This window comes from Neoarius graeffei, chromosome 1 (genome assembly GCF_027579695.1).
Source record: "Neoarius graeffei isolate fNeoGra1 chromosome 1, fNeoGra1.pri, whole genome shotgun sequence".
Taxonomy (NCBI): domain Eukaryota; kingdom Metazoa; phylum Chordata; class Actinopteri; order Siluriformes; family Ariidae; genus Neoarius; species Neoarius graeffei.
Genome location: NC_083569.1, coordinates 110,027,391 through 110,053,015, shown reverse-complemented (window position 1 = coordinate 110,053,015; position 25,625 = coordinate 110,027,391). Strand labels below are relative to the sequence as shown.

The following is a 25,625-nucleotide window of genomic DNA, read 5'->3' as shown; positions in this document are numbered from 1 at the left end:
CCCAGAAGAAACCCACGCAGACCCAGGGAGAACATGCAAACTCCACACAGAAAGGCCCCCCATTGGTCACTGGGCTTGAACTCAGAACCTTCTTGCTGTGAGGTGACCGTGCTAACCACTACACAACCGTGCCACACCAGATGACCACTCTCCGCTGTACACGGACAGCTCACTCGTGGAGAACGTCAAGAACACCAAATTCCTTGGTGTTCATCTGGCAGAGAACCTCACCTGGTCGCTCAACACCAGCTCCATAGCCAAGAAAGCCCAGCAGCATCCCCATTTCCTACATGGGAGATGGGTTTTCTTCAGCCCATCACCCATCCTCACAATATTCTATAGTGGGACGACTGAGAACATTCTAAGCAGCTGCATCACAGTCTGGTTTGGGAATTGCTCCGTCTCGGATAGCAAGACCCTACAGCAGATTGTAAGGACAGCTGAAAAGATCATTGGAGTCTCTCTTCCCTCCATCACAGACAATTACACCACACGCTGCATCCAGAAAGCTACCAGCATTGTGGATGACTCCACACACCCCTCACACTATCTTTTCACTCTTCTGCCATTTGGAAAAAGATACTGAAGCATTCGGGCCTTCACAGCCAGGCTCTGTAACAGTTTCTTTCCACATGCCATCAGACTCCTCAACTCTGAGGGACTGGACTGATACACACAGACTGTTCATCACACCATTCCCACTGCAGTCTCTGAACAGTGAACAATAATGCATGCAGGGGTTTTTTTTGTTTTTTTTTTTAAACAAACAGTTGTCACAGTTTGGTTCAAAACTGTGACAAAAATGGGATACAACACAAGAGATAGCATATAGAAAAAGATTAGTTATTTACAAAAAAAATATATGTTGATCTACAAAAATAAAGGTAAATCAATCCAAAATCAAAACTGCCTCTGCTGTCGTCTGGTCTGCTGGCAATGCAGACCTCCCCCAGACAGATCATGCAGGCAGGTGAGCGGAGAGAGAGACCAACTGCAGTAGACAGATTTAAAGACAGGCTACAATGGGCCCAGGTGTAGCTCAATCAGCTGATGGGTGGCCACTCTGCACAACCCTGCAACACACACTCCAGACAAAGACAGGGACACCTAGTGCCCCGGTGGAACACTGCAGCCCACAGGGGAACAGTCACACAGGCACCATGCCAGAGGGGCTGTGAGAAGCATTGTAAAAATTGTCACACAAACACCATGTTTACACCCATTTATTTCTTTTTATATATACTACTTCAAAATGCACACTCAACTTTCTGTACATCATCAGTGACAGCTACTGGCCAGCAATGTACCGTCTTTGTTCTAGTTGTCGTTTTTGCACTGTCCTTGTTGTCTGCAGTTTATGTTGTATGTACTTTATAATATGCAATGTTTGCACTCACTGCATTATTGCACTACGTTCTATTTGTAGTCCTGTGATGTTTAATGTAGCACCATGGTCTTGGAGAAACATTGTTTCGCTTTAACTGTACTGTACCAACTGTATATGGTTGAAATGACAAAAGCCTTGACCTTGACCCCCTCCCCATCTTTACTTCTGAGAGACTCAGCCTCTCTGGGATGCTCCTTTTATACCCCATCATGTTACTGACCTGTTGCCAATTAACCAAATTAGTTCTTTTGTTTGTTTGTTTTTTTAGCATTACACAACTTTTCCAGTCTTTTGTTGCCCCATCCCAACTTTTCTGAAACGTGTTGCGGACGTGAAATTCAAAATGTGCATATATTTAAAAAAAAAAAAATCTCAGTTTCAACATTTGATATGTTGTATTTGTACGATTTTCAATGAAATATAGGGTTTCCATGATTTGCAAATCTTCACATTCTGTTTTTATTTGTTTTGCAGTGTCCCAACTTCTTTGGAATTGGGGTTGTACACACTTCAATTTTAACGTTCTTTCTTGCAATTTCTTGTTTGAAAAGATATTCATTAACAGTTTTAGGCCACAGTACTAAGCCCTTTCCTTTTTTCATATGAATGTTGTTCGAGGAAAGCCAAATGCTTTTGCACACAATACTATGAAGTATAGCTGATTGCAAAATTACGCACCTCATCATCATCATCTTCATGCTTCACTGCATGTTCTTCCTCATCACGAAAGGCCTGTGTAGGTTCAGCTGACAGCGGGTGACTCCTCCAATCTCTGTGGTAGCTACAACTCTGGCAGTCCTGTGTGACTGTAAACAGCTTCTCCTTGCCCTCAATGGTAATAATACAGCACTCTTTGTGACAAAGCCAGCAGAACTGGAAGAGCTCCAGCAAACACTGTGTGCTCACCATTACCTCACTGCTCCTGAAGACAGAAGAGGAGAAGAAGAAGAAGAGATTTTCTCCACCATTTCTATTAAAATGCCTCCATTGTTGTCTGTGGATACTCTACAAAATCTGAAAAGGTTTGATGTTACATTCTGAAACTGGAAGAGACTGAAACTAGGTCACACGTCATGAAGCGACACAAAATGGCCCATAAGAGGGCATGAGAAGTTCTCCATGTGCAGGTTTCCTCGGGGTTCTCTGGTTTCCTCCGACAGTCCAAAGACATGGGGGTTAGGTCAACTGGCTACTCTAAATTGCCCATAGGTGCAAATGTGAATGGTTGGTTGTCTCTGTTAGCCCTGCAACAGACTGGCAACCTGCTCAGGATGTACCCCACCTCTCGCACAAAGCCAGTTGGGATTGGCTCCAGCTTCTGCCATCACCATGACAGCTAAGTGGTATAGATAATGGATGGATGGACAGATGAATGGCTAACATGGGAAAAAACTCAATGTACGGGAAAAAAAGTGCTCTAATGTCTAACTGCATACGTTGCTGTGAAACCTCTACATTCGTCCAAATGCAACCAGTTGCCATCAGAAGTTATCCAATTCACTGAATGGCGTCAATTCATGCGCAATTTACAGACCACATACTCTCAATATAAAATGCACCCTGCAATATAATGGAAAACCTAAGTAATCATGATAATGGAGAGCAATGAGCTATCTAAAGTCCAGCAAAGCAAATCAACCAAAAAAAAAAAAAAAAAACACACTAATTTTTAAAACATACAGCAACAACAAATCCCTTACATAAACTATGGAAGGGATGTGACAACATTGTTGAGAGGAGGCTGTCCACAAAAGTTCAGTGATTGAGTAATCGGAGAAGCAAACAAGAGGAAAAGTGCAATTCTTGAAAATCTGGAGTAATCCACAGCTCAGATGTGAGAACGTGTTCAGCAGGAATGTCATTGCCCAGATAGTCCACAAAGTGGGGCTGGATGGAAGAGTTGTGAGAACTGAAATAAAGTCTTTCAGGTTTCCCAAAAGCAATGCTGGAGGCTCAGCAAACATGGAAAACCCTTTTCTGGTCTGATTAGTCAAAACTGAACATTTTAGCCTTGGCACAAAGTGCTACTGTTGATAGAAACCCAACACTGCTTGGCATCCTGAGAACACCATCCATGCAGCGAAGCAGGGTGGTGGTAGTATAATGTATATAGTGAAAACAATACATTTGGAAATTACATATTCTATTCCTGTTTCACTTAAAACCAAAAGACGAAAAAAAGAGACACTTTTTCCTTACCTAAAAATGTCAGATCCTTGAGGAGTCTGAAGGCTCTTGAGTGCTGTGGGGATTTAAAAAAAAAAGCCAGTTTAATCAATGAGCACTTACTGTATTTAAGCAAATATCATAGCATGACTAATCAGAAGTTCCTCTGACCTTGAGGCCACGAGCTCTTTTCCACCTCAGAACGTGCTGAGACTGGAGTAGGTGCATTTCCCTTGCCAGGAGACACCTGTAATATCAAGAATAAACATTATACACTCACTGACCACTTTATTAGGAACTTTTTCTTGACAAAATTCCCGTTCTTGGCTGGCAGCAGTGGAACCCAATGTGGTCTTCTGCTCTTACATGCGGAGATGCTTTTCTGCTCACCACAGTTTGAAAGAGTTGCAGGATTCTAACTAGACAAAAATATCAGCATAGTCGCACCAGTCATAATGGCCAGGGGTTAAAACCCACACACGAAGACCGGGCTTAAAACAAAAACACAGAATCAAATCAAATCCTGCACGAAATGGGGCTTTAAAAAAAAAAAAAAACCACACACACAACATGAAGGTGGGGCTTAAAAAAAAACCCACACAAACACACACGAAGGGGGGGGCTTTAAAAAAAACAACGCAAAGGTGGGGCTTAAAAAAACCCACAAACAAACATGAAGGCGGGGCTTAAAAACACACAAACACGAAGGCTGGGCTTAAAAACAACAAACACGAAGGTGGGGCTTAAAAAAAAAACGAAGGTGGGGCTTAAAAAAAAAACGAAGGTGGGGCTTAAAAACCCCAGAAACAAACACGAAGGCTGGGCTTAAAAAAAAAAAAAAAAAAAAAAAAAATCCAAACACGAAGGCGGGGCTTAAAAAATGAAGGTGGGGCTTAAAAACCCCCCAAACACGAAGGCGGGGCTTAAAAAATAAAACAAAAGTCGGGCTTAAAAACCCCACAAACACGAAGGTGGGGCTTAAAAACCCCACAAACACGAAGGTGGGGCTTAAAAAAATAAACACAAAAGTGGGGCTTATAAAAAAAAAAAAAAAAAAACCACGAAGGCGGGGCTTAAAAAACACACAAAACATGAAGGCGGGGCTTAAAAACAAACAAAGGCGGGGTTTAAAAAATTTAAAAAGTGGGGCTTATAATAAAACCATGAAGGCGGGGCTTATAAAAACACAACGGTGGGGTTTAAAAACCCCACAAACACAAAGGCGGGGCTTAAAAACAAATACGAAGGCAGGGCTTAAAAAATAAATAAAATGCAAACAAAATTGGGGCTTTAAAAAAAAAAAAACAAAAAAAAAAACACGAAGGTGGGGCTTTAAAAAAAAAAACGAAGGTGGGGCTTAAACCCCCCCCACAAACAAACATGAAGGCAGGGCTTAAAAACCACAAACACGAAGGTGGTGCTTTAAAAAAAAAAAAAAAAAAAACCCGCATGAAGGTGGGGATTTAAAAAAAAAAAAAAGGTGGGGCTTAAACCCCCACAAACAAACACGAAGGTGGGGCTTAAAACCACAAACATGAAGGTGGGGCTTAAAAAATTAATTAAAAACACAAACAAAAGTGTGGCTTTTAAAAAAAAAAAAAACGAAGGTGGGGCTTAAAACCTCCCACAAACAAACATGAAGGCGGGGCTTAAAAAACCCACACACATGAAGGCGGGGCCTAAACCCCCACAAACACGAAATCGGGGCTTAAAAACCACACACGCACACGAAGGCGGGGCTTAAAAACCACCAAACACAAAGACTTTAGCTGTGTTCACATATATACCGGTACAAGTGGTATAACTGTATCGATACAAAGTATACCGGTACAGTTTAGTGCATCTGTCCACACTAGCGAGAAATGTTTGCGGTTTTCTTTCACGGTAGTTGAAATGCGCGTGCGCGAAATGTTGCCGTGGTTACCGAGTAACTTCCTTCCGAGAATATGGCGGATGAAACAACGTGTGTGCGCTTTTTGTTGTCAGTGTACAGTCTGTATTTCTGGTGGTCATTTATTCAGTCGAATCATATAAAACGCGTGAGGCAGTTGAGAAAGAAACAAACGAATCTCCGTTCTTCACTATTTTATTCAGCGAAGACATCGATTGAGGTGTGTGACTTTGCGCATGCTATTTGTATCGATACAGAACCGCTTCATCTGTTCACACTACAGCAAAGCGATACAGTACCGATACTGTACCGGTACAAAACCCATACATTTATGGGTTTCGTACCGATACAGTTATACCGCTACAGTACCGGTATAGAGTGCTTCGAGGTCAGCGTGAACCCAGCGGCGGCCATATTGGAAGTCAAAGGTCACTGTGTCAGTGCATTGTTGTTGTTCAGCGAAGCAAAAAGGGGTGACAATGCCGAATGTGTGCGTCATTGTTGGCTGTAGTAGCCGGGGGGAAAAGGGTGGCAAAAGCTTCCACAGACTCCCTAAAGTCGTGACTAACCAGGGAATTGCAGCACAGGAGAAAAGCGAGCGGAGGAGACGACAGTGGCTGGCTGCCATTAACCGATCAAATTTAGGACAACTGGACTGTATCCGGATTTGTTCTGATCACTTTGTGACAGGTAGGTTAAATTGTCTTGAATTTCATAGTTACTAAAATAAATGTGATACAAACTATTATCTTTTCTATGTACTTTCAGCAAAGATTAATGGATATATTTGTCACATTAGGTAGCTTATGTCTACTGCAGTGCATTGTTGCATCAAATGGCATTTAAGATCTAGGCCTAGTAATGTTTATGTATACATGCTTTAGTTCACAAAATGGACTTGGGTGAACCACTAGATAGTTCACAAGATCGATGTATGTCACATGTGGCAACAAGCTGGGGTCAGCTTTCCATTCCTTCTCACTAACAGTATATGGATCTACATTCCCAATGAAACATACCTTCTCAGCATAACGCTCCTGTGCCTGCTTATCCAAACTTTCACAGTAGTGCTCCATCACTTCAGATGTCTAAATTCTTAAAAAAATCCAAGCTTCTAAGCCCTCGAACGCGGAAACGAATCGGTGAATGTGTACTCTATGATGTGTACTCTATGAGCGCTCTGGAGCGAGTGACTTCCAAGATGGCCGCACAGACCGCAGTGTTACTATTTTTAGCATCATCTCGGAGCACTCTATGGACCCTTTTCACGTGACGTCACGACAAACGCGGCCGCCATTTTGGACGTATACTACCAGTAGTTTACCACAGCCAGCATTGAGGAACGGCAGCAAAGAAAGTGTTTATTTTCAGCAAGACTTCCATCATGCCACTATATTGTTGTGCACCTGGATGTAGTAACCATCAACAAACAAGGCAAGGGTTATCATTTTATCGGATCCCGGTAGATGCTGACCGACGGAGAAGATGGATAGCGGCATACCAACGCTTGTGTAGTGACCACTTTGTTGGAGGTAAGATGAATAAAATTAGCCAGAAAAGGCATTACATTGCTGTTAACATTCTGCGGCGGCGAGTGTGTAACCAAATAGGCTAAAATAACCCATTGTAACCTCTGTTCTTCTGTAGTAGCTATTAGCTAGCGTTGTGTTCCTTTGCTGTTGGTAGACTGTAGGACAGATCAGAGGCAGTGTCCTACAAACAGCGCTTAATTTGAGGGGGAGCAAGCCGGAGCGCGCTCCGGAACCTCGGGCGTTGGCTCCGGCAGCTATTTACACTGGATCCGGTGATCCGACACCTCTTTTGACTATGTAACAAAAAATAATAATAATAATAATTAAATAATAAAATGCAAGTTTATTTAGTGTTAATGTTAGATTTTGATATCTGTCTTGTTGGTGATTTCTCTCATGAAACGACATCCACAAAATATCTGCAGATGAACTTAATTTGCAGTGTTATTACAAAACATGCCCAGAAGCGCAGCGCAGCGCCCCCCTCCCTCTTTTTTTCCGCACCGGAGCCGCTCATCCTCTGCGCTCCGGGACCTCCCACTTTACAAATTAAGCACTGCCTACAAATAAGTGTTCAAAATAAGAGGAACATGTATTTGTCTCTTAAATCCAGGCCGTTCCCTGTAACAACGGTTGGAGAAAGTAATGGCAAATAGTGAGTGCACAAACCATAGAAGGTAAACTGTACACAGCGCCAGGGCAGTGTGATGGTATGTCTACTTTTAGATTGTGTTAGCTTATCAATGAACACACTGGTCACTCGACGAGTTTCATGTCTTTACGACGGATACTTAAATGTGTGTTAGGTATTATTGTTGCAGTCTAAGCAGTCATTGTAGCAGCTAGATGAGCGAGAACCGAAAGGGTCTGTGCCATAAACCGTTATTTCTGTACGGCGTTGCTAATGTGTCGTTACTGTTGTTATTTCTCCCTCTGCTCGCCCTGTAAATGCCCTACGTCGCTGGATAGCGAAGGTATTTTCTGCATCTCGCTCCTTTTTCTTGTATGTTCTCCATTTGTCGCCTTCCTCGCATTCAAACCAATTCGAGCCAAAGTCCGCTACATGTCCAAAATGGTGGTCGCGTTTATGAAGGTCACGTGACTGAAAAGGGTCTATAGTTGTGTGGACAGGTGTTGCGGTATGAAAGTAGTATCGTATCGGTACAAAATCCCTAGTGTGGACAGGGTATTCTTTGGGGTGGACTGAGGTACAGCAGCAAAATCTGACGCTTCCAACATAGAGGCATCATAACCGCTTGCCTACAATTGAGCACATGAAGTGGGGAGAACATGCTATTGAGAAAAAATAAATTCTCTTGGACTAGTAAGAACTACAGACAGTATAATAAATCATTTAGGAGAAGTAGCCTCAAAAAAAAAAAAGTTATGAAACACTAAAAATGCCATGTCAATTAACATGCTCCATTTGTTTTCATAAAGCATCTTGACCAGCTATCTACTGTCCCTTGTGAAAAAATCCTGCGTTGTAATGCAGTATAAAAGCAATTGTTTTGTAAGGGTAGGAAAAGGAATGGGCCACACACAAACCCCCCAACCCCATAATAGTCAACTATTCAGACCCCACTCGGGCACTTTTTTCACCCTCAAATTACCTAGTAGTGGCAGACATGCAGAATTCTGTCATGCTAGGTTCACATAACGAATCAAGTAGATAAATATATGCAGGGTTCGTACACATTTTTTACAATCAAATTCAAGCACTTTTTAAGGACTTTCAAGGTCAATTTTCCAGTTTTTCCAGGACCATTAAAGGAGAAATCTCATGTGATTCAATCCATAGCCCTTTGTTTGTTTGAGGTCACTGAGTTCTGCCTGTGGGAAAAAGAACTAGAAAATCTGATACAACCTAGGCCGAATATCGAACCGGCAGCTAACATTAACTGAATGGGGCATAGAAAATGAGCTACTGTGCCCCAATTAATTAGTTGGCTGCTGATTCTGTATTTGGTGTATGTTGTAGAAAATTTTACTCATTCTTTTTCTTCCTGACAGCTCTTTGTGACCTCGAACAGCAGAGCTATGGACTGATTTAGACCATATTTCTCCTTTAAGAAGTCGTAAACTGCATAATGCGATACAAATTCATGCACCCTCAAAATGGCCATTTCATGTGTTTCTTTATTAACAAAACTTTCCCAAATTAACAGAATAACAAATTAAAGGGGAAGATTGTCACATTGACAATGTCAGTCATTTTTAAGTAAGCAGAACTTGCTTGACAACTAAGGTTATAACTGTGGCTATGATGATGACTATGGAGCTTTTTTTAACACAATTAGCCAAAAAGAGAAATAGGTAACTTTAGGTTACCTACCCTAATAGGTAAATGTCAACAAAAAGTCAAAACCATTTGCTTTAGCTGAGGTATGCAGGCAAGTTAAAACTTCAAGGTAAGACCAAAAAACAAGGAAAATTATATTTCAAACTGTTTACTCTCAAGTATCAGTAAGATGCTAAAAAGATCTTATATCAACTAGGGCCCACACTGTTAAAAGTAAAATCACCCTTAACTATGACTTCTAAAACATTTTATCTCTTTACAGCCATAAGACAATAAGGCCCTGTCCACACGGCAACGGATTCAGGTGACTCCGATACAATTGCTTATCGTTTAGGCCTGGCGTCCACACGGCACTGGCGTTTTGGGTGCCCAAAACGCAATCTTTTTGAGAACGGGTTCCAGAGTGGAAAGATCTGGCAACGTTGCCGTTGCGAAGTCGTCTGAATGAGTAGAACAGATTTGTTTACGATGACGTCACAACCACATGACTGAGTGCTTCACGCCGGGTAGAAGTGTAACGAACTCGATGCAAGTTGTCAACAAATCCTATAACTTGGTTCATGAAACGCGCTTACAAAATATTTTCACTGTGAATATTTATTGTGTAATGGTGCAAAGTGAGAGAGAGAGAGACTCTGCCCTTAGGGCAGAGTCAATCCCGCCAGCAAAAATAGGGGAAAAAAAAAAGGAGCGATCTCACCTCTTCAGATGTTGGTTTAAGTCCTACATTACATTCCTCAAAAAGGGCGTAGAAGAGCAAATTAATCCATCAACGCGTAGTATTCAATTTATTCCGGATCATTAAAGACGCCGCCTTCCGCGTAGAATCATACGTCATCCTCGCCGCCATATTGGATAGGTCAAAGCGGAGAATAAAGATTAGCTGCGTTTAACTGTACCAACAGGTTTGCCGTCCAAACGAGATCACATGGGATTACCTTTCACAGGTGAGACTGGAAAAATACTTTTCATTGTATTTGGTCATTATAATGTAAATTTTACGAACAGATTTTCCTGACTTTGTGGCTAATATGAAGTCTCGCGCATAATAGTTTATGCGCATGCGTCCTTACTTCTTCTATTGTTCTGGTGTCTCCGAAGGGACCGTCTTACAGCGCCCCTAGAGGTGTGGCATGTGTATTGCATCGTTTTCAGCAAGCGTTGCCATATGGACCTGATATTTTACTGATTGTTGCCCATTTGGACGCGATATATTTTTAAATAACATCTCATTGCCGTTGTCGTGTGGATGTAGCCTAAGAGATGCATGACAATTACCACGGGGTGTGCCAAACACTGCTGCAGGCATGCATATCATTTTAAAATATGGGTACATCCATCTAATGTTCTTCTGGGGAAAATGCATTTCATTTCTTTGTAACCTCTCCTCCATTAAAATTGGTATTGTTAATAATATTTACAGTAAGAAGATGCAGCTCCCTCATATATGCAGTCAATGATCACATCATGCCAAATCAAACAGCCTAAACATTGCCTTCTAGAGTGGAGAGCAGTTGGCTATAGGCAGTAAATTGTCTAAAAACATACATTATGAAGGGTAATACTTTTAATCAAACACATCCACCTATTACCAGCTAAAACAAAATCCGACTACAAAACACATGAAAATATAAACGTCAATTTTTTTTAGTCAGTCACAACCTTGCAACTGGGCTATAACACATACTGTATAAATGCGTTAGCTAGGTTATGTGCTAACGTCAGCTGTGCTTAAATTTTCAGTTGCGGGAAGTTCTTAATTACATTAATTTACCGTTGAGAAACGCTGGTATTGTTCTTTACATTGCCGATAACAACTGTCCAAAACTGACATGTAATCCTAGCACTAATATCACATTTAGTGCTTCTATGTTTAGGTGTAACATGTAGCTAACGCTTAGCAAACAAATCATGGTGTAGGGCTAATCATCTCTGTGACTTACCTAGTGTTGCCACCTGTCCCGGTTTTTCCTGATTGTCCCGGATTTTCATGGTCTGTCCCGGAAAAAAAAAAAAAAAAATCCGGGACACTGAATGTCCCGGTTTTTTGTACATGATGGGCAAAATGTGTATTCAACTTGCGAGCCAGCTGAGAACCAGTTTACTTTTCCATAGCTCGCCGTCATTACGTCGCTGAGTACGTCATTACGTCGCTGAGTACGTCACTTATGTCGCTGTATACGTCAGTTACGGCGCTACGTTTGCATAAACCTTGGCGGGAATATCAAAGCAAAATCAACACGGAAGAAGCAGCAGCAACAACAACAATAATAATGGATGACTTCGCGTTTGTATAGCTGCTGCTTCTCGTCGCTTAAAAATGGCGATCTTTCGCGGTCTTGTTATTATTGTTGGTCTTAACAACTCCGCCCCCTGCTGACGTAAGCGGTTCTTTCCTCTGGCCCAGCAGAGAGTTGGTGCTAGCCTGGAACCGGTTTTTCTGGCCCAGAGCCAGTTCTTTGTCAATGGAAACAGAAAACCCGGTTCCAGACTAAGCACTGGCCCTGAACCAGCCCTGGAACTGCTTTGGTGGAAAAGGGGCAATGGAGGATGCTTAGACTGATAAAAGAAACAGACTCTCTGTTGCAATGGTGAAGGCTGAGCTTCAAGTCAGGCTAAACTTTCAGTTGTCCTGTACTGAGTTCAAGACATTCATTGAAAATCAGCCAGGACTCATAGCAGCAGCAAAGAAAAACACCAAATATAAATGGAAGATTAGGTAAGATTTTGGTGAATTAAATGAAATAGTTTAGTGTAGTACATACTCCTGTATGTGCCCAGTTATATCAGTTACATGTCCTATGTATTTGTTTAGCCAAGAGCAGCAGAGGCACAGGCAAGCACAAGCAAAGCACACACCACACTCTAAGCAATCAGGTAAGCTGTTTGACACTACACCTTACATTGTTACATTCAGGTATTCTTAGATACAATGAAAAATTAGATTATTTTTATTCCACATAAGCAAACAAACAGAACTTAATTATGTATTCCCCTTTTACCTGTGCCCACTACTGCCCCCAGGTGTCCACAACCAAAAACTGTTGGAAATAAACCAAAATAATGAAGACCTGCTATATTATGTAAAGCAATTAACTAAACAAATAACTAGCAAAAACGTCATTTTTACTAATTAGAGCAATACAATTTCAGCGTAGAAGGGCGATTTTTGTCTTGGGTTAGATGTGCGAAGGGCGCCGTTGCTTACAAGCAAAAAGGTCGATTGGATGGTCGAAATGTCCAGGATTTTTGTCAGACACAGGTGGCAACCCTAGACTTACCTTTCATGTGACTAGAGAGCGCTGACTCTCCCATTGCGAAAATCTGGGTGTCTTTTTTGCGTACTTTGCAGCAGGCTATGCGTGGATTTGGTCCACGTTTTATCCAGAGTTTATACTTTTCATTTACCAGCCTACGTTCGTTGAAACGACAACCTCCCGGCATGTTGGTCAACTGTCCTCTTGGGGGCGACGTGACACAGTCTATGCATAACATGACAACTATCGATACAGTGACAGATCACAAACAAAAGTTCACATGAAGCCCAGAGTGAGCTATGTAGGCGTGATTTTAATCCGAATTATTTTTTCTTTTAGTTTATTTTTTTCCATTTAATGGTGGTCTATTGAGTCAGACTTCCGAGAAATATGCTAACAATTTCAAGCATTTACAAGCACTTGACCCAAAATTCAAGCGTTTTTCAAACCTTGAAATCCAAGCATTTTCAAGGATTTCAAGCACCCGTACGAACCCTGTAATATGACTGGTTAGCAAAAGTACAACAAACAGGTTTAGCCCAGACCCTCCCCCACCAAATATAGGATCTATCGTGTATAGACCCCTTTCACATGACGTCACCGCGCCGCGAGATTTTGTTAGGCGCCATATTGGAAGACCAAGTACATGCACTCACAATACAAAAAGTACGAGCGAGAGTAAAGTGACACGATGGATGATAATTCGGGTTATGTGAGTACATTACCAGTTGCAGAAAGAGCACGGTATGTGGAGAAACTCGCTGTGATTGATGGGTTTGACCCATATGATAAGACTCAGAAAAAATTATGTGAATCCAAGCACACAGTTTAATGCAAAAGTTCGTTTATATCCCGACCTCATCAGCTGTCAGATTTATGTTAATGGACCCGGTAAGCTGGTAAATAATATTTTTTTTCTTTACCAAATTCTAACAGAAAATGAGAGTGCCCGAAAGGGAAAACCGAGCCGAGCCGCCTCACGGCTGTAATGCAAATTGCTTTCCTCCTCGGTATACAAGTGCGCTTCCATGGCAGGGAAAAAGAAACTACATTCTGCCGCCCATGTAGTCCCCTATTTAAACAAATAGGAGTCATTCAGGATTCAGCCATGTTTTTGCTTCCTGTTTTTACTCGACCAAAGTTATACAGTATTATGAGCTTTAAATTGCATAAATAAAACCATTTGGTGAAACTTTGAAGAAGAGATTGTACTGGTTTAAAGTTTTTACCGAACGTTTTCATGTCCACTCCAATTAATACACTAGTAGAATCGATGACTAGTTTAGTAGGCCAAAACTTTTTTCAATTTTTGACTGTACCAGCCTGAAAAAACTTGCGACAGTCAAATGGAAAAAAAGCAAGCTGGTCATGTTGTACTGGACTAATCTATGACTGATGAGTATAGTAAGTGTTACTAGTACTGATACAATAAAACAGACGAATGTAATCTGGTAGGCAGCACGATTTATATTATTTCTCCGTGTCAAATACATAAGGAGGACCGGACACCAATTCTGCCATCTGTTTGCTACCCAGACATTGTAAACTATTTGTTGTTTACACCCAGTGCCTACACTGCTGATGACTTGTAGGCCTACAAAGGGCTACAGGCTTACAATTATGTTGTTAGTGGCTTGGTTCGTGATATTACAGCTGTTATTAAGAATAACCTACACATAGTTATGGCCAAGGTAATCTTGTTGATATTTATCTTTTAATAATATATCTTTTCAGTTGAAAAATTAATACTTTTTGTTACTATTAAGGTATCCATAATTTAGGTTAATTTATCCAAATTATACATATGTATTTATGATATACGCCTACACAACAACTATGTTTTATTTATATAATAGGAGGGAGAGCAAGCCCCAAACCATCCTTAATTATTATTAAATTGTAGAAGTCTGGGAGGCTTGCTCCTCATACAGTTATCAACTTGAGGCCAATTTAGAAAGCATGTTTTAAATCTGAATTTCTTGCGTTTGCTTACCTCAAACGTTACGTTCACACTGCAAGGCTTAATGCTCAACTCCGATTTTTTTGTGAAATCCGATTTTTTTGTGAGGTCGTTCACATTAACAAATATATGCGACTTGTATGTGATCCTCAGTATGAACGAAAAGCGACCTAAAAGTGTTCCGCATGCGCATTGCAGGATACGACGACGTCACACGCAGTGAGCATGGCCAGTGTTTACGGAAGTAAAACCGCCCGGTTGCGGTATGACCCATCCAATCTAGCTTGAATAGCTGCATCCCCCCAAATGGAAATCAGCTCCCTAACCTCTGCGTCCTTCCATTGAGAAGATTCAGAACCTTCACAGCCCGAAGCGTCCCTCGCATTGATGTCATGCGCAGGGGCGCAGATACGTTTTTTGAACTGGGAGGGACAAAAAACTGGGGGGGGGGGGGGGCAAAGCTGCCAGCAAACCAACCCCAACCCCGATATGCCTGTCAAACTTGTTGTTAGTAACCATAGCAACCAAGCTCGAGCTCACAACCTGTGCAGTCTGCGCAGCTCAACCAACCGAATATCAGTCTTTGTTTTGTTTTATGTGAGTTGTTGCAACTATGTATACACTGCTGTGCACCTCAATAAACCGAATGGTAATTAGTCTTTTGATTTTTCCGTGAGGTTTGCCTTATGCAAAGAAAGACAGCATAGATGTTTTTTCCTCCCTATAAGTGGGGGGGACCGAACGAGGTGAATTTAAATCTGGGTGGGACGAGTCCCACCCGTCCCACCCTCTATCTGCGCCCGTGATTATGCGCCATGTTGTTGTAACTTTTTTGAGAGACCCGCCGCCTACTTCAGCGCAGAATAGTGACGTTTGTGGCTTGTTGATGACGTGTAAGTCGGATGAATGCGACCTGGCGGTTCAGACTGAAGTCGCATATGAAAAGAGCAGATAGGAATCGGAATTAGGACCACATATCCAAACGGCCTGGGTCGGATTTCAAAAAAATCGGATCTGTGTCGTTCATATTGTCAATAAAAGATCGGATACAGGTCACATATGGGCGAAAAGATCGGATTTGAGTCACTTCAGCCTGCAGTGTGAACATAGCCAAGATCATGCACAGACTTATAAGTCTCACACAGGTTTCTTTCAAGTCTACTGTTGGGCCAATAAATCATAAATAAAACAGCTCAGATTTGTTTGTTTAAGTCGTTTGCCACTCCGCTTTATTCTCGTGGGTTCACATACCGCTGCCGTTATCACGAGTTTGTTGGTCTTCCAAAATGGCGCAGGGTCTGTTTACTTTCGGTTTCGGGTGACGTCAGTGAAAGGGGTCTATTACTACTAAACAGAGCGGCCAGTAAAGCACATTCTGATACATTACCTCCAAAGATTTGGCCGCTTTTGGAATCGCGTTTCTCTTCAAACGCATGCGCTGTGTCTGGTCATGAAATCTTCTTTCCTGGGTAAAGTCATCGGCGTCAAAGTGGGCACTGCAAACGCGGTAGTCCTTCTCCCTCAGGGTCTCCACCGGCATTTCCATGTCCATTTGTAAACTCAGCAGCCACTGCTTCAGTGTTTGCGTGTCATGAAATGGCAGCCTGTGGAAACTTACAGGATTGTACCACATCATCTTCGTACCACAGCCGGGAAAAGCACAAACACGCACCATTGTTTTTAAAAGTTTGCTCCGCTGTTCAAAAACTTCTCTACACACGGAACACACCTCCTCTTCTTCTTCTTCAGTGTTCACTCCACTTTCACGTGCACAGCGGATCATCACATGACCTCCCATTCAAAATTCCAACCGGCTTGGACTGTACAGATCCTCCAGGATTTCCCTCAATCCCCGCCAATTCAGGGCGGTGTTGCAATTATATCCAATCACCGCAACTTTCCCGAATCGGATGGACCATTTTTCATTGTCCTTGTTTTTTAATCAATAGTTTTTCCAGTAATAACTTAATATTTAACATGTCACTCAATTTTAATCACAAAAAGAGAAAATCGCAACAATTTCTCGCAACTTTCACTTCCTCCCGCAATGCAATCGCAACAAAAACCTAAAAAAACACCGCAACTTTCATCGCAATTTTTTGGAACATCAATTTTCCCGCAACATCAGACATTTTAGCCCGCAACAATCACACAAAAGGCCCGCGGAATCCTGGGGGGACTGATATAACAGATGTAGCCACAAAAAAGGTCTACCGAGTCTATTCTTCTCCAATAATCACCAAAACACACAGCAAAGCGTGACAGGTGCTTGCTAAAATTACAGCACGATGACGTCACTATCCCTTACACCATCCTTTCATTTCACTCTCAAGAGAGTGTCGATTAGATAAAAATCATCTGATGGACTTGCATTCAGCGAGCACACTCACAGCGTTCATCCTGTTATAAATCCTACAGCAAGTCACGTCAAGAACATCTGTTACCCCAGCTGTCAGCATTAGCTTCTTCTTCTTCTTGGATTTTTATGGCGGTTGGGAACTTAACGTATGAGGTGCATTACCGCCACCTGCTGGACTGGGGTATGGTTCAAGAGCCTATTCTACAACTAACCTGGGTGACTATAAAAATAAAAAAAGAGAGAGAGAGAGAGAGAGAAAGAAAATGATTGGTGACACTAGAACCTCTGAATAAGCCCTGTATCCCTCAGAAACTTAAAAACATAATTATAGCAGACATGGCCTGAGCTTACTCTCAAAAGTTCCTGTATATTCAAACTTAGTTTTTCTTTTCTCAGCTGTTCCATTAAGACGTTCCTTTCTGCTTGATATTCAGGACATTCACACATGACATGTTGTACAGATTCTGGGCTACCACAAAACTCACATCTTCCATCTACATGCTTTCCCATAAGTGCTAGGGTGACGTTCAGCCTAGTGTGCCCAAATCTCATCCTTGAAAGAATGTCTTCTTCTCCCTTACTCCTGTTTGAGGATCTACATCGACCTATACTATTTTGTCTCGTCTCGTCTTCTTCCGCTTATCCAGGACCGGGTCGCGGAGGCAGCAGTCTAAGCATGGAAGCCCAAACTTCCCTTTCCCCAGACACCTCGGCCAGCTCCTCGGGAAGAACACCGAGGCGTTCCCAGGCCAGCCGAGAGACATAGTCCCTCCAGCGTGTCCTGGGTCTTCCCCAGGGCCTCCTCCCGGGGGGACATGCCTGGAACACCTCCCCAGGGAGGCGTCCAGGAGGCATCCGAAAAAGATGCCCGAGCCACCTCAGCTGGTTCCTCTCGATGTGGAGGAGCAGCGGCTCTACTCCGAGTTCCTCCCGAGTGACTGTGCTTCTCACCCTATCTCTAAGGGAGCGCCCAGCCACCCTGCGAAGGAAACTCATTTCAGCCGCTTGTATCCGTGATCTTGTTCTTTCTGTCATTACCCAAAGCTCATGACCATAGGTGAGAGTCGGAACGTAGATCGACCGGTAAATTGAGAGCTTCGCCTTTTGGCTCAGCTCCTTCTTCACCACGACGGACTGGTAAAGCGACCGCATCACTGCGGAGGCTGCACCGATCCGCCTGTTGATCTCACGCTCCATCCTTCCCTCACTCGTGAACAAGATCCCGAGATACTTAAACTCCTCCACTTGAGGCAGGACTTCTCCACCAACCTGGAGAGGGCAAGCCACCCTTTTCCGGTCGAGAACCATGGCCTCGGACTTACTTACTTACTATTTTGTATGCTGTGTAAATGCCTTCCAGTATGTCCACTGTCCCATAGACTGCCATGATTCTCTAGTTTTTCGTTTTATTATGCTTTTGACTTCAGCCTTGCTGTAGTCCACTTCTAACTCAACATTGCTGTTGCTGGCAGCTTTTAGCTTCTTCTTCTTCGTCGGGGTTTTAAGGCAGCCGGCATCCTGAAAAGTTGCATTGCTGCCACCTACTGAACTAAAAACGCAGCGCACTAAATTCTACCATACAGGCCAGTGTCCATTAAAAACTGGAAAAAAGGTCTTCTTCCCTTCCCGCTTGACCCCATGTCCAACACACTTTTCAGAGAAACCTCTTCCAGACCAATCTCCATCAGCTGTCTGACCAGTTCTTGCCTTTGGCAATCGTATTTCCCATAAGAGAGTAACACATGACATACAGTCTCCATTTCCTGGCAGGAACAATTGGTGCATAATCCAGTCTGATGTTTTCCCAAAATAAATAAGGTACTGTTCAGAAATGTGTGTCCAATTCTCAATCTAGAAATAATAACATTCTCCTCTTTTGTAAACCTGAACTGAGTCTGTTACTCTACTAGCAAGTGAAAAAAGGTGTCTGCCCTTCTGTTCTTGCTCCCAACGTGACTGCCAACTCAAAATTATCTCTTGCCATACAATGCTTTTACCCTCTGACTTAGATAGGTGTATGTGGACATCAACTGTGTCTTTTTTGGCTGCCTTCTTGGCCAACTTATCAGCCTTTTCATTTAATGAAATGCCCACATGTGCCGGGACCCAAAAAAATGACACCTCCACGCCCCTCCTCTTGGCATCCCTAATTTCCATCAGGACTTCATAGATCAAATCTTGCCGGCTCTTTGACAACCCCTTACCAAGACTACTGATAGCTGACACACTGTCACTACAAATCAGCACTTTCTTATTCTGGAGTTGTTCGGCCCACTGCACAGCCATCAGGATGGCACATAATTCTACTGTAAAAACACTTAAAAAGTCTGAGGTTCGCTTACAAGCATGAATATTAAACCTTTGAACAATGAAAGCTGCACCTGTAACACCTGTGTCTTGGTCTTTTCATCCATCAGTGAATACTAAAATATGATCCCTATATCTTTCACCCACATGACGATGAAACTCATGTACTAAATCCACTTCAGGATTATCACACTTGATTCTAAGCAATCCTAGATCAGTCTCTGGAGCCTCGTTAGCATTAGCTGGTGCTAAACACCCATTTTAAACACTTACATTCCCCTGGTGTTCAGTTGTGACCCGGATAGTCGGTATAGATCCGTCTTTGAGATACAGTTTGGTCGCCAGTCCTGCATTGTACTGGCCCAGGTTAGAAAAACAGTCGGACACAAAGTGTTTAGCGCACACGAACAGGTTTTTACTGACTGTAGCTGGGACACTGCCATTAAAAATGAAATTAATCCACTCCGCTCTCCTGGGCTCTGAAGCTGGGGGTCGGTGTAATGAGACGTGCTGCTCTCTACAGCCCACAACAGAGCAGTTGGCGTGTTTAGCTCGCTTCGACATCATGCTCGATTACAAAAAAAACCCCAAACCAAAACAAACATTTAAAAAGTGCGGCTCTTCTGGCGCGGTTTGATGACGTAGACAGGTGTGTGGTTTTGTTTCGCTTTGCTTGTTTTCTCCACCTTTGGAGATTTCAAACGCTACATGGGAAATGTTTTGCATCTTTTCATTCCCTACTTTGAAAAAGAAAACAAACATGCATATGTAACCCAGCTGTAATTCCAATCAGCTTATGCTGTCATATTATATTAGATAGATAGATACTTTATTAATCCCAGAGGGAAATTCAAGGTATCCAGTAACACAAGATCAATACAAAACTAAATAGCATTATACAAGGAAATCGTATAAAAAAACTAAAATACAAAATACCAAAGAAATAAAACATTACCAATAGATTAGATTAAATAGAACTTTATTGATCCCTTTGGGAGGGTTCCCTCAGGGAAATTAAAATTCCAGTAGCATCATTATAGAATAAACAGAGAATAGAATAGAAAAAAGAGAGAACTTCTACATAAATTAAGTCTTTAGAAAACTTCTAGATAAATAAATTATTACCTCCGCCAAGGAGGTTATATTTTCGGTAATGTTGGTTTGTTTGTTGGTTTGTCTGTTAGCAACATTAAGGAAAAAGTTATGAACGGATTGCTCTGAAATTTTTTCCAGAGGCGTGACTGGGCACAAGTAACAATCCATTAAATTTTGGCGGTGATCCAGATCACCTTCTGGATCCCGGATTTTTTTTTAAAGGATTCTTTATCATTGCGAGATAGGCCCATTTTTGGAATTTTTGCATATAACTCCATAACAAAAAAAAAATTACCATCTCATCTCCTCTAGCCGCTTTATCCTTCTACAGGGTCGCAGGCAAGCTGGAGCCTATCCCAGCTGACTACGGGCGAAAGGCGGGGTACACCCTGGACAAGTCGCCAGGTCATCACAGGGCTGACACATAGACACAGACAACCATTCACACTCACATTCACACCTACGGTCAATTTAGAGTCACCAGTTAACCTAACCTGCATGTCTTTGGACTGTGGGGGAAACCGGAGCACCCGGAGGAAACCCACACGGACACGGGGAGAACATGCAAACTCCACACAGAAAGGCCCTCGCCGGACCCGGGGCTCGAACCCAGGACCTTCTTGCTGTGAGGCGACAGCACTAACCACTACACCACCGTGCCGCCCAGCCTGACTATAATATTAACAGTTTTAACAGGTATAACCCTCAACTGTCCTCATGGGGCCGTCCTTCACAGGAGCGGTGCGATAAAACTCCGACCAGACACAGGGCACCAGGATGGATCAAGCAGGTCCGAGGGGCAGAAGAGGCCAGGATCTCAAATACCAGAATGTTTGGTGAAAAAAATACACAAAAGGATCTCCATGAGTTCTATAAAGTATCAAAGTTTGATCCAGATCCAGATAAAATTCTGGATACTATGATCCAGAACACACAAAAATGAGGGGGTCGTTAGAATGACATTTTTATCTCACACGTATGACACAATATTTCGTATGTGAGAATTTGTATCTCATTTTAGGTGTAAGCCTCAGTATGTGGTTAAATGAGCTGCTTGGCGGAGGTCTGCGCTCTCCGAGTGCTTTTCTAGTTTACATATACAACAAGCAGCTCATCTCGCAAGGATAATCCTTTAAAAAAATCCTGGATCCAGAAGGTGATCCGGATCACCGCCAAAATTTAAAGGATTGTTACTTGTGCCCAGTCACACCTCTGGAAAACATTTCAGAGCAATCCGTTCATAACTTTTTCCTTAATGTTGCTAACAAACAAACAAACAAACAAACACTACCGAAAACATAACCTCCTTGGCGGAGGTAAATATATTAAAAAGATATGAAAAAAAGTCCAGCAGGAAAGGTATTGCACATTTATATTGCACATTGTCCAGTATTGCTTTTTTGTCAGGCTAGGCTACTGCTCCTTCCCGTCCTCTGTCCTCCTGTTACCCCTCCTCCCCCCCAGAGAGGAGTTGTACAGTCTGATGGCGTGAGGGACAAAGGAGTTTTTAAGTCTGTTAGTCCTGCACTTGGGAAGGAGTATTCTATCACTGAACAGGCTCCTCTGGTTGCTGATGATGGTGTGCAGAGGCTGACTGGTATCGTCCGTGATGTTCAGTAGTTTGTCCATAGTCCTCTTCTCTGCCACCGTCACCAGAGAGTCCAGCTTCATGCCGACCACAGAGCCGGCCTGCCTGATCAGTTTGTCCAGCCTGGATGTGTCCTTCTTGGATGTGCTGCCCTCCCAGCACACCACGGTGTAAAACAGGACACTGGCGACCACAGACTGATAGAACATCCACAGGAGTTTCCTGCAGATGTTAAAGGACCGTAGCCTCCTCAGGAAGTACAGCCTGCTCTGTCCCTTCCTGTTCAATTGGTTGGTGTTGCAAGTCCAGTCCAGCTTGCTGTCCAGCCACAGCCCAAGGTACTTGTAGGAATCCACAGCCTCCACCTCGACTCCCTTGATGACCTTGGTCTGGACCTCCCAAAGTCAATGACCAGCTCCTTGGTCTTCGAGGTGTTGAGCTGCAGATGGTTCCTGTTGCACCAAATGGCAAAGTCCCTCACCAGGCTCCTATACTCCTCCTCTCTGTCGTCCCTGATACACCCCACTGTGGCTGTGTCATTGGCGAACTTCTGAATGTGACACAGCTCTGAGTTGTGGCAGAAGTCCGCAGTGTACAGGGTGAAAAGAAGAGGGGCCAGCACCATGCCCTGGGGGGCTCTGGTGCTGCTAATCAGTGTCAGACGTGATGTCCTTCAGCCTGACTGCCTATCGGTGAGGTAGCTGGAGATCCAGGTGACCAGGCAGAGGTCCACTCGCATCCTGTTCAGTTTGTCCTGAAGCATAAGGGGCTGGATGGTGTTGAAGGCACTCGAGAAGTCCAAGAAGAGGATCCTCACTGTGCCATTTCCCTTATCCAGATGCGAGTGGGCTCAGTGTAGCAGGTCAAGGATGGAGTCTTCCACACCAACACCTGCCCAGTACACAAACTGCAGACAGTCCTGGGCATGTTGCACCTGGGGTCTGAGGAGGCTGAGGAAGAGCCGCTCCAACATTTTCATCAGATGAGAAGTGAGTGCCACAACGCACTTCACAATAAGAGCAAGTAATAGAATATACAGCTCTCAGTGTGGGAGGTAGTGAGGTAGTGCAGTTGGCAGTAACCAGTCACAGTGCACATAAGAGTGCAAATACTTTGTGGACAGTTACATATATGTGCAGTGTGTTTAATGGTATATGATAGATAAAAGCAGAGTATATTACATGATAAGCATAGTTAAAATATATATCAGTACATATATGTAATAGTGTGATAGTGTACGATATATAATATTAAATTAATATATAAATATTTAGTATATATAGCAGTATGAATAATAAATAAGTAAGTAGGTACATTATAACAGCATATAATAATAAAGTACAACATACCGGCTTATCTACAAATATCTGTATATACCCATCTATGCATATAATGTACATCTATGTAAGCAGCAGAAAAGTGCGATGGACATGAAATGAGCAGTGTAACTAGTCCTGAGTACAGCAGAGGCACAGAGTCTTATTTTTGCTGAGCCGGGAGGAGTTGAACAGTCTAATGGCCTGAGGGACAAAAGACTTCCTGAATCTGTCCGTGGTGCAGGGCAGGGACAACAGTCTGCCACTGAACAAGCTCCTCTGCCTGATGATAGCGTCGTGCAGAGGGTGGTGAACACTGTCCATGATTGAGAGCAGTTTGCTCAGGGCCCTTCGCTCTGCCACTGATGTAAGGGACTCCAACTCAGTTCCCAGCACAGAGCCAGCTTTCCTCACCAGCCTGTCGAGCCGTCCAGTGTCTCTCTTCTTAATGCTGCCTCCCCAACGCACTACAGCACAGAAGAGGACACTGGCTACCACAGACTGGTAGAACATCAGCAGCAGTTTTCGGCAGATCCTGAAGGACCCGAGCCTCCTCAGGAAGTAGAGTCTGCTCTCACCGTTCCTGTAGAGGGTATCAGTGTTCACTGTCCAGTCCAGCTTGTCGTCCAGATGTACACCCAGGTATTTGTAGGTCCTGACCATCTCCACATCGACCCCCTCAATAGAGATCGGCTGCAGAGTCGGCCTGGACCTTCTAAAGTCCACAAGCATTTCTTTTGTTTTGCCAATGTTCAGCTGCAGGTGGTTGGATTTACACCACAACACAAAGTCCTGTATCAGGCTCCTGTACTCCTCCTCTTGTCCATCATGAACACATCCCACAATCGCAGTATCGTCCAAGAACTTCTGCATGTGGCAAGACTCCGAGTTGTATTTGAAGTCTGATGTGTAGAGAGTGAACAGAACTGGACAGAGCAGTCCCCTGTGGTGCTCCTGTGCTGCTGATCACCGTGTCAGAAATGCCGTCCCTGATCCTGACGTGTTGTGGTCTCCTGGTGAGGTAGAATGTGATCCAGGAGACCAGATGCATGTCCACCTCCATCTCCTGCAACTTGTCTCTCAGTAGAAGGGGCTGGATGGTGTTAAAGGCGCTGGAGAAGTCAAAAAACATGATCCTCACTGCATCACTCCTCTTGTCCAGATGAGAGTGAATCCTATGCAGAAGATAGAGGATGGCGTCATCCACTCCCACCTTCTCCCGGTAAGCGAACTGCAGTATTATCATTGTTTTTGTGGGTATTGCCCTTTAGAAAGAAAGAAAACACAACTTTATTCATCACACACTTGTGAAATTCCTCTCTGCATTTAACCCATCTGAAGCAGTGAACACACATGCACACACACATACCCAGAGCAGTGGGCAGCCATGCTAACAGTGCCCGGAGAGCAGTTGGGAGTTCGGTACCTCCCTCAAGGGCACCTCAGCCCAAGGCCATCCCATATTAACCAAACTGCATGTCTTTGGACTGTGGGGGAAACCGGAGCACCCGGAGGAAACTCACACAGACACAGGGAGAACATGCAAACTCCCCTCAGAAAGGCCCTCGCCGGCCGCTGGGTTCGAACCCAGAACCTTCTTGCTGTGAGGCGACCGTGCTAACCACTTACACCACCCTGTAACAACAATAATAATATCAGAGTTGTTTACAACAACAATAATAATATCAGAGCACGGGCGATTGCTCTAAGACAATGAGGGAGACTCAGCCTCCTCTAAAAATGACGAACATTGTGTAGGATGAATTGCGCTAGGCTTATATTATAGCCGACCTTATAACATTGCTATTTCAGATCCAGAATCATAGAAATATATGTGCTCAACCCAACTACAGTGCGAAATCATTCCGTTATAACTTTCCCCAGTTCGCCTAATGTGTGCATGAGTTTTTCCCCCTCGTGACAGCGCGATGCAGCCCAGCCTCAGTGGACTTCAATGGCATTTGGGAGCTATGCACTTTTCAATCTCAAAATGCAAGACGGTTATTGGACAAATACTGCGAAAATGCCTGCCCCACGGACTCCCAGCCTCACAGTGGGAGGGACATGGCAGTTTCCACAAGGAGACTGGTGATTGGTGAAAGCAGCCGGATATTTTCTTTGATTGACAGCTTGTTTCAACTATAGACAGGCAGCGGTGAATTTCAGTTCAGTCCCATGCGGATTCGCAAGCGCTGTGGTGTATTGTAAGTTTGTATATATTTTCACTGTAAATAAAGTGTAAATATAGTGTTGTCAAGTTTGCTATCTTAGTTCCAGAAATTTTGTTTATTTGAGTGACTGAACTTGAACTTGAGGGGGCTAGTCAGCTAGCAAGAAAGCTGCGCACAGATGCCAAGCATTGTTGATTTAATTTTGGCGAAGCCATTTGCCAGTCTTCCTTTCGAGGAAAAAATTAAAATTAAAGAGCAGGGTAGACCAACGCCTCAAATTGACTTGGTGAAAAA

The 25,625-nt window shown here is 43.3% G+C and overlaps 1 protein-coding gene across 1 annotated transcript in view; it reads right to left on the bottom strand.

Annotated features, from left to right (window-relative positions):
• LOC132881848 (zinc finger protein 726-like) overlaps positions 1 to 19,514 on the bottom strand; it is a 37,396-nt gene extending 17,882 nt beyond the window's left edge. The window contains exons 1-5 of the mRNA XM_060914819.1: positions 19,435 to 19,514; positions 15,883 to 16,099; positions 3,725 to 3,800; positions 3,587 to 3,629; positions 2,066 to 2,309 (exon numbers count right to left, since the gene is read on the bottom strand). Of these exons, the coding sequence (XP_060770802.1) occupies positions 2,066 to 2,309; positions 3,587 to 3,629; positions 3,725 to 3,800; positions 15,883 to 16,099; positions 19,435 to 19,514 (660 nt within the window). The remainder of the gene's footprint in view (positions 1 to 2,065; positions 2,310 to 3,586; positions 3,630 to 3,724; positions 3,801 to 15,882; positions 16,100 to 19,434) is intronic.
• Positions 19,515 to 25,625: the final 6,111 nt, after the last annotated feature.